Below are 9,967 nucleotides of genomic sequence, written 5' to 3' on the forward strand. Positions count from 1 at the left end.
CATAATAAAATAGGAGTGAACAGTGGTTCTTGGAAAGTGCTTCAAATCTTCAGTAGTTTCAAATCTTAAGAAGTTAGTCTGATGTCTTCCAAAATATAACTTAGTTTTAATAAAATGACTATGGCTAGGATTAATTACTCTCGAATGCTGCTTGCTTGAAGCTCAAAAACCATCTTATAGTATTAAAGAGCCTATAGAATCCCCATCAGTAAAGAGCATTGTATGAATTGTAAAATTAGCCATATGATTTTTTTTATAGATTTGATTGAGCGTACCCATTTTTAATTCATTCAGTACATTGGTGAGGAATTTAGTAATCAAGATTAAGTTCTCTGCAAGCCTAAATTTAAAACTCAGTGAGGGCAATACAGATGGGAATGAAAGCGCAGCTGTTAAGTGTTTTATTTGGCAGCATTTCATTTTCATTACACAAACCGAGAGAAGCGAAGCTGGGTAAAATCTCCAAGGTTAAGGATCTGAGAAGATGGTGGTTTTCATGTGACGGCTACTTAGAAGGGCGCGGGGACGACAAAGTTGGGGGTGGGGCTCATTAAAAGGGCACATAAGTTAAAAGTTAGGAAAACGTGGCTGTGGACATGATTACTAATTAGTTCAAGACATCAGTCTGACACTGCCATGCAGAGGAAGGTTCAAGGTTGTGCCTAGAAAAGGGCACAAAACAAGGGTACTAACAGGGGCGGGTAGCTGGGCTTGGGCGCGGGAACGAACCGGGCTGCGGCAGCGATGGGAGGAAACGCGCTGGGAGGTGGAAGCTTGCACAAGGCCTCCTGCGGGGCCGGACGCCGGTGGCCCGGAGCCAGGGTGCTGGGGAGGGGGGACGGGCTTCTAGGGAAGGCGGCATCCGGGCAACAATGTCCGGTGAGGGCCGAGCGGCCCGGCGGGGCAGTTTTCTTTTACAAAAGGTGCGCTAGCCGTCTGTCCCAGGTGAGTTAACACCACGCAAAGAGGCGGATCCCGCGGGGCGAGAGGCTGCGGGCTCCCCACCCCCACGCCTCCGCTATTTAGGTCAGGACTCGGCGGCCACGGCGCCGGACCTGGGGACCCGCGGACACGGAACCACTGTCTGCTCGCCGCTTCCCTACCACCCTCCCCGCCCGCAGGTTCCCGGTCCTCGGTCTTCGACCGCAGAGAGGCCGGTGCAGCGAGCACAGGTGCGTGCAGAGGGCAGTGGGCGGTTCGGCTCGGCTGGCCCGGACTGTACGCGGCCAGGGGCGTGCGCAGGGCCGAGGCAGCACTTCCGGTGGCGGCCGCTGCACTTCCGGGTCACGTAGACGTCCTCGGACTGTCGCGTTCTCATGCCCATGGGTTCTGCCGTTCGCTCTCCCCGCGGCAGAGTGGGCTATGCAAGCGGTTCCCCCCGTGGCCGTAGCCCATGCCGAATCGGCGCCTCGAAAGCCACAGCCCAGCCCGTTGCGGGGTGCGTGGGGAGTGGGCCGTGTGCTGCCTCTGCCGGGAAGGTCTCTGCAAAGCTTGCTGAGTTTCTGCCAGAGACGCTCGAGTTGGCTCCTTGGATCTTAAACCTTTCAGCCTCCCGCAAACGCTTTTTCTTTGTTTTGCTCAAAACAAACTCGGATTCTCTACCTGTTTCACGCAAAACGAAGACCAGATTTTCAGTGCGACAAACATTTGCAAATAAGCCGATCATCAGAGAGCCCCAAATTAAAAAGAAATTATAAAATTGGAAAAATAAAACCTGATGAAATATGAGTATTAGAATTCACTTAGAAGTATCAGGTTATCCAAGTTGCTGTAGGGAATCTGATCACTAATTCAAGGCCTCAGAGCGATTCCTTTGGGAAACTTAAACCTCAGGCTTGTCTGACCCATATGTTCCTTTACTCCTCTTGCAAAATTTTTCATCCCCTGAGTTTATCAGTTATATATGTATTTCCCCCAAGAATCTGAATCAAGTGAATATATATAGTAGATATTGCTAAAAGCATTATAATTAACTTAGTAAAGCATAATTTTTATCTAAAAGTTAATTTAAACTGGAATACGAAAATTTTTGAAGTTAATTTTTCATGACAGTTTCTACAGAGAAATTTTAACGTAGAAATTAATGTCAGCATTTTGACAATTTATTTCAGTAGAATTCTTGATTCTCATCTCTGAATAATCTTTATTACACAATAATTTTGGATACCAATAACATTAAAATAATGTCTATCGTTTCCCATTATTATTACTAGCGAATTACAAATTGAAACTTGTAACAGGAATAATAATTAGCATCTAATTAGCTAGTCAATAGATTTTTTAAATTACTGTTTTTATACTACAGTGCAAATATTTACTAGTTTGAAAATTAAGTGTATAAAAGTTATATAAATGATGTAATATAATCTTTGAAGTTATACTGCAGGCAAGCAAGTGTTCTAATTTATTAGTTTTCTACATTAGCATTTTTAATGAGTGGCATTTTTCAAATTATTTGCTTAGAAGCACATTCATTTTATATTGATGTAAAACTCAAACATGGCTTGGGCTATTAGTCTCTAATTGTGGTTGTTTAAAACCAATACCTACTCCAGTGATTCTAGTTTTTTTTCCTCCCGCACTTTCATAGTTCTGAAGTTGTATTTCAGCTCTGAACATCTCTGCCAGCCAGCATTCTCCTTCATGCCCTTGTTGATGCTTTCTGAATCTTCATCATGCACAGTTATCAAGGGTGACAGTTCTTGCTTCCTAGTTGGATGACCCCTGGGTAAATGACTTGACAGCTGTGTGCCTCAGTTTGCTTATCTGCAAAATAGAGATCATAATGGGACCTGCCTCAAGGAGATGATTTGGGATAATTCCTAAAGAAAAGGTAAAACAAAATTTGATACTTTATCCCACCTGTACCATCTCAGGGATAAGATCTTCATAGGTAGATTTTGACTTCCATTCATTTACTTCAGTGAAAAAAATTCGAACTAGACTGTGTTTTTCATGTGAAGTTCAAGGAAGGCCCACGAGGAATCAGCCAAGAAAGCAATCAGAATAGGAATATTTCTTTTAATAGATCTCTACATCAACATATGAACATCCTGCATTAATCTTTTTACTGACAGAAAAGAACCAACATGATCAAGCTTAATGCATAATTATTAGGTGTGATGCAAATATAAGTCATGGGCATATAATAGCTTTGATAGCTATTGCTTTTTCATAATCTTTTAAAAGAATTTAGTTTTGTGATTTTTATTATTATTATTTTTTTTTAGCTGAGCCATCCTGCCACCTGTTGGCAGCTCAGCAGCAGCTCAGCTTGGGCTGGGAATTGAACTGCTGTTGCTCAGAGCTCAAACTCTTGAGCGAGCTCTTAACCAACTGAGCCACTCAGCCAGCCCAATTTTGTGACTTTGTGTGTGTGTGTGTGTGTGTGTGGAAATAAAATTGAACAGCTAATAATAATTACTTACAACTTCAGCTGAAGTTACAAATTGATCTGAGTCTACTGCTGGCAAGTCTTCTGGATGAGAATGGATAGATATAGGGTTGTTGGAAAAGTCATGACGTATTTTGACTATGTTTTTCAAAGGTCATTTATTTATATGAAGAACAAAGATCAGGACNCTTGGACAAGATTTTGAGAATCATGAGTGAGTGAAGCAGGAGCCCTTCCTCTCCGAGGGTTTTTGTGATGAGATAAAGTGCTGTATCATGTCCTCACTCTCCTCTGCTCCATGCCCAGCTCTTCTTCCAGACTGCAGGTCCTGCAACCCATCCCATGTTTGGCTGTGAGCCCACAGAGGCCATAGCTGCACTGAGGCAAAAGCTCCGAGAAACCTCTCCACAAACTTCCCTTCATAGCCCCACTTCAGTTCTGGACACTTGGCTCCTCAGATTCCATTGCATTCTTCAACCTGTCCTCTGATACCAGAGCCTAGCGAGGATTAGTTAGATAATGTCAGTATTTCTCAGGGTGATCATGCCATTTACTTTGCAAAGAATAGAAGTTTCTGTTGTCCCATAACCTCAACAGCACTTGATATTGACTTATTCTTAAATTTTGATTAGTCTGTACGCTATGTGCTGGTATCTCTTTGTGGCTTTAATCTGCATTTCCCTGATAACTCATCAGGTTTTGTATCTTTTAATATTTTTAGTGGTCTTCTAGATTTGCTTGTTTGTGAAGTGCTTGTGACTTTTGACCATTTTTCTACTAGGTTGTCTGCCTGTTTCTTATTGATTCATGATTCTTCATATACTCTGGATACCAGTCCTTTACCAATTATATATATTTCAAAAATCTTATCCTATTCTGTGGCCTGCCTTTTCACTATCTTTAAAAAGTTCCTAATTTTGATGTGATCTAATTTATCAGTCTTTTTTATAGCTAGTGCTTATTGTACATACACATAAACCCAGCAATTCTACTCCTAGATGTATGCCCTAGCAGAACTCTTGCAAAATTCTCCAGATAAAGAATATTCACAGAAGCATTGTTCTAATAGAAAAACAAAACAAAACAAAAAACCAAAACCTAGGAGCTTTCTAAATGTTCGTAAGAGAGGAGATAAATCCATGTACACATGTCCATACAATGTAATTAACTACAAACACATGAGTCCACGTGGATTTATGTCACAAACACACTGTTAACTGAAAAAAAAATTTTTTTTTATTTAAAATCAGCCCAAGTGAAACAATATGTGATTTAGGGATAAAAACAGAGGTGTTAAGCTTTAAAGAAAAGGAAAGGGGAAATTCTCATAAACCTCGGGATTGAGGTTNTTTGAGGCGAATCATCACATCGGGACCAAGACCGTTTGCGCACCACATTGTTGTAAACAATCCATTTCTCATCACCAGTTATCAGTCGCTTCAAAAAGGATCATTTTCCTCACGTTTAATGAGCATATTGCAGATGTTTATATGCTCAGTCAAATGAATGTCTTTGAGTTCCTGCAGAACCTAAATATCGAGCTTGCTTACATATCCCAGCTTCTTCAGGTGGTCGTGAACACTTGAATATGGATGTTCAATGTTTCTGCAGTCACTCGTGTCATGTAACGTGGGTCTGACTCAATCAATGCCTTTATTTTGTCATCATCAACCTTGGTGGCCTCCCTGACCAAAGAGCGTGGTTGAGATCAAAATCACCAGCACGGAATTTCGTGAACCATCGTTGGCACTGATGTTCTTGTAGAGCGTTGTCACTGTAAACTTGATGCAACTTTTCACAAGCTTCATGCACATTCTTCCCTTTATGGAAGTAAAACAGTAAAATATGGCAAAAATGCACAGTTTGGCCTTCCATTTTCAACTTGTTGTAAAATCTCCCAAACTCAACCAAATCACTCAATTTTTTTTAGAATGAAGCTAGAACTGTCAGCTGTCAAATGACATAGCAATAACATACATGCGAAAGACTCTAGTACTTCCAAAAATGAACTAGTGCCATCTGTCGTACATGCGTCATGACTTTTCCGACAACCCAGTATTAGACTTACAGTTCACACTTACCAATTAGATGAAAATACTTTTACTTAAAAAAAAATAATAATTCCAGGCAAACTATATCCTGAGGTCAGGCAGGCCAGATTAAACCCAAGGAACCCTTAGCTTCAGAAGAAGGCATTTTTAATTATCTCGAGTATAATATTTACCAACACCTGAGCCTATTTCTGGAAGACTATTATTTTAAAATCAGTAGTTCTCTTTTACACTTAGACCTGCAATGAAATATAGGATCCAAATAGCTCTTTCTCTGCATTCCTCACCCATCTTCAGTGCTATGCCACACATATTCTAGGTGCTTCAGTTTCTCTGATCTCTGTTCAATGCAGTGAGACTACCAGGCTCTATTTGGTTTTCCCCTCCCTGTGCCCTAGTCCAGAAGTTGTCTCCAATTGTAAATCTGGGGAGATTAAAGGATTTACCTCATTTGTTTCCTTTTTTTCAGGGATCATAGGTGGCAGTGCTGTAATAATCTGCTCCTTGAGAAAGTGTCAGGAAAAACCAAAAAATTTACAAATTTAGTTTCCTGTAATAAACAGTTTACCATTATTTGTAACATTTCTCCCAAGTTGCTAACATAATTTAATACAGGTGTTTACCTTTTTACAAATTAGGGAAAATTGATGGGAAAACAGTTTTGGGAATTTCACAGTCTATTTTTTAAAAGTCTTACTATATTTTACTCTGAATACAAAATTTCATCAAAGTTCTAATATACTTATTGCCATTTTAAAGTCTCAGAAAGAAAGGGGGATTTATATTATTATTATTTTTTAATGGTCTCCTGACTTTAAGAAAAGAGATAAGCAGTAAAACTAGTGAGGATGGGATATACTAAAGAAAGATTATGGTGCATTTAGTCCAAAGTAGCTGAGTTTATATGGAATTAGGTGGGCCGGAGCTTGGACCCTGAACGCAAAAAGATGAAAGTTCAGAAGGAGAAAGGAGTCAATGAAATGACTTTTTTGTTACTTTTTTAAAAAGAACATTTGAAAGAAAAGGGAAACATTAAGACTTCAGACAGAAATAGAAATGTGAGGAGCAGAATAATTCTGGGTCAAAGGAAGAAAGACGAAGCCTGCGCATATGTTAGCATTTCTGCTTTCCAGATTGAAAAAAAAACAGAGATGGGGTGAATTACAAACTTGCCGAAGTTTCCCTAATGTATTTTGTATTTCAAAGCCCTGGGCTTTTAAAATGTTTATCATTCTAAATTTAACTTTAAATGTTAACTAGGTGCTAAGGAAGAGCTTCTTTTTGGCCTTCCTGGGATAAGACCCAGAAATCTGCACACTAGTTAATTTTATACAAATATAAAAGGTTCAGACACAAGAGTAATTTGATTTCTTAAATAGCTTTTTCAAAAAGTTATAATGATGCTTTTACTTCTCTGTTTATCACACCCTTTAAAAAGATATGGTAAAGAGTAAAAATCAGATCAGTCATGTAAAATACAAATTCTGAATTAAAGTTGATACTTTATCCTGCACTTCAGTAATATCCTTAAAGTATGTATTTCCACTGGGCCACATACATTAAAAAGGTAATATATTTTAGTTTATGATTTATCAAGTATTTTTTGTGTATATGTGATGATGTAGACTTTGTTGATTAAAAAAGCTCTATTTTTTTTTGTCTTGGGCAAAGACAGAAAACATTCATTTACATTTATGTTTTTTTAATTTTAGAAATAAAAACTCAAGAAATGCCTCATTCCACGAACAAAGAACTGATACTTGGCATCATGGTGGGAACTACTGGCATCAGCTTGCTCCTTTTGTGGTACCACAAGATTTGTAAACCAAGGACAGCAATGAATTTACCAAAATTTCTTTCTCTGCGTAATACAGTTGATTCAATGACTTTGCAAGATGAAGTGCATAATGGCCAGGGAGCAGCAGCGATCTTTCAAGGAAGGCAACTTCAGATACTGGAGAAGTTAAATGAATTACTGACAAATGTGGAAGAACTGAAATCAGAAATCAGAGTTCTTAAAGAAGCCATTCCAAAACTGGAAGAATATATACATGGTGAACTTGGAGGGAAGACCACTGTTCACAAGATAAGTCCTCAGCACAGAGCTAGAAAAAGAAGGCTTGCCACAGTTCAAAGTTCGGGAACAAGTAATAGTTCAGAGGAAGCGGAAAGTGAAGGAGGGTAAGTTTCTTTAAGATGTTTCCCATGTTGAATTGATTATTTATTGTGTTATTGCTGTTTTTTAGGTACTTTCATTATGCATTCCCAGCAATATATTTTGCTACTAACAACACATGAAAAAAGTGATTATTTTGGCTTACATTTTGGCTTACGTTCCAATTAAAACCGTATTCAATAGGTCAGCATTTTAGCTAGTGTAGACCGCATTGACAAAAGAATGTAAGTAACTTATTTGTAATGGATGGCATCACATGCATATTAAATAAGACAATAATTGTTCACCAAAATTTGTAACCTATTTTTATATGTGGCCACTATGTGACTCCTTATATAAGAACTATCCAATAAATGCAGTCCAATAGAATCTTCTGTGATGATGGAAATGGTCTAAATTTGTGTTGCCCAATTATGGTAGCCAATTGACGTATAGCTAGTACAACTGAGGAACTGATTTCTTTATTTAATTGAATTAATTTTAATTTAAATAGCCATATGGCAGTGCAGATCTAAAAGGATTTAAGAATGTACAAGTGATTCAGTTTCATCCTCGCATGGGGTAATTCATTGAATTCTAAAACCAAGAACATAAATAATATTCTTTTAGGGGAAAAACAAATGATTTATGGATAAAGAAATTGTGCTTGACTAGTGCTTTTGAGAAGTAAAATAGGCAAGTAAATAAAGAATCACTAGTGAATATGACATAGCCTGAAATTTATTAGGGTAGGGAACCCATGTTTTCAGCTGTGTATAATATTTCTCACATCTAATGTTGCTGGAACACATCTGTACTTGTTGACTTAAAATATATACTTTTTGTTTCTATCGTTTTGAAAACTACTTCCAGTTTGTTATTGGATCAGTTCAAACCCTTGACCATGTTCTGTTTCTTTATCTTTACTAGATTGCATTTGGTAACTGCTGTTTAGTGAATTAACCTTCTTTCTTTTAAAAGGAACTAATAGTGGATAAGGCAATTCTAGAGATAGCCTATATTAAATTGTTTGGTGATCACCAAACAATTTACCTGCCTTTCAATTTTTCTACCTTTCAAATCACGTATAGATAACCATGCTGAGTAGCAAACTACAAACAACGAACCTATGTGGATAAATTTAATATCGTAATGAACAAAAAATAACAGAGTTAATCTGGTGCTAATTTAATGATGAACATTGTTGTTATTTTGCATAATTGGTTCTATCTGGTAAGTCATTTGTACAAATAACTATAATTAATGTAATAGATTGAATAATTTACATTCACTACACTCAGATCAGCTAAAGGCGTAACTGTGCTACCACTGAATTCAGATTAGCTCACTGTCTCTGGAAAACTTGAATTTGTCAATCCAAATGAACTCAGTCAATTCTAGTTTAGAGCTAGTCTTTTTGTGTTCAAGTCTCAGTCGCATTCATGGTTCTTTCCTCTTCCCTTCTCCTACTTCTCCCAAGGTGTATACTAGGTTCCTGAAGGGACCCAGATGGTTAAATCTAGGCTCCAAGAGATGGGACATTTAGTCCTGATATCATTTGTTGTCCCTTACTGGACCTCAGCTCAGGCAGGAAGCTTCCTTGAGGCGCCTTGAAAAGGCCCTTTTGACCTTCACTATGAGAGAGTGGTCTGTGGACCAGAAGCATCAACATCCCATCTGGCCTGGGAGCTTAATGGAAATGCACATTCACAAGACTCACCCCAGACCTTGTAAATCCAAGCTTCTGGGAGTGGAACCCAGGAATCTGAATGTTAACACGCTCTCCTAGTGACTCTGATGTACCCTAAAGTTTGAGAAGCTTTGTTCTAGAAGTTTTTCTAATTTCTGCTGAGATATCATGATGAAATTGTTTTAATTAGTGACAGTTATAGTTACAACTAAGCAAGATGTTCATGGGGCATAATGAGCTATGTCATGCTGGAGTTTGGGGCTTGGTGGGAATAGAGTGGCTAAGGTAAAAAAGGAGGAGGTGTAGGTGACCATAATGAAGGTGCCTTGTATCGTGGAACTGATAGAATAAAGAGAGTCGGGAATGGATTGAAGGAGAAGCATGTTTTAGATGCATGCCATGATGAGGGTTTACTAGCTTTTGGAGGGCTAAGTCTAATTATGGTTTTCTTAAAAATAAGTAATGATGGGGCAATTTTAGGACTGGAGATTTAGATAAGCAATCTATCCAGAAAAATATTAAACAACTGGGCTGGCCAAGTGACATGTTGGTTAAGAGCTGGCTTGGGACACCAGAGGGCTCCAGTTCAGATCCCACATATGAGGGCCAGTGACACTGCCCTCCACAGCTAAGATGCTGAACAACAGCTCAACCTGGAGCTGGGCTGCCGTGAGTTG

At 38.8% G+C, this 9,967-nt stretch overlaps 1 protein-coding gene across 1 annotated transcript in view; it reads left to right on the forward strand.

Moving 5' to 3' along the window:
* Positions 1-729: 729 nt before the first annotated feature.
* RMDN2 (regulator of microtubule dynamics 2) overlaps positions 730-9,967 on the forward strand; it is a 63,075-nt gene continuing 53,837 nt past the window's right edge. The window contains 4 exon segments of the mRNA XM_019647777.1: positions 730-911; positions 913-945; positions 7,158-7,216; positions 7,320-7,626. Of these exon segments, the coding sequence (XP_019503322.1) occupies positions 745-911; positions 913-945; positions 7,158-7,216; positions 7,320-7,626 (566 nt within the window). The 5' untranslated portion in view covers positions 730-744.

Source organism: Hipposideros armiger, unplaced genomic scaffold (assembly GCF_001890085.2).
Source record: "Hipposideros armiger isolate ML-2016 unplaced genomic scaffold, ASM189008v1 scaffold_116, whole genome shotgun sequence".
NCBI lineage: Eukaryota > Metazoa > Chordata > Mammalia > Chiroptera > Hipposideridae > Hipposideros > Hipposideros armiger.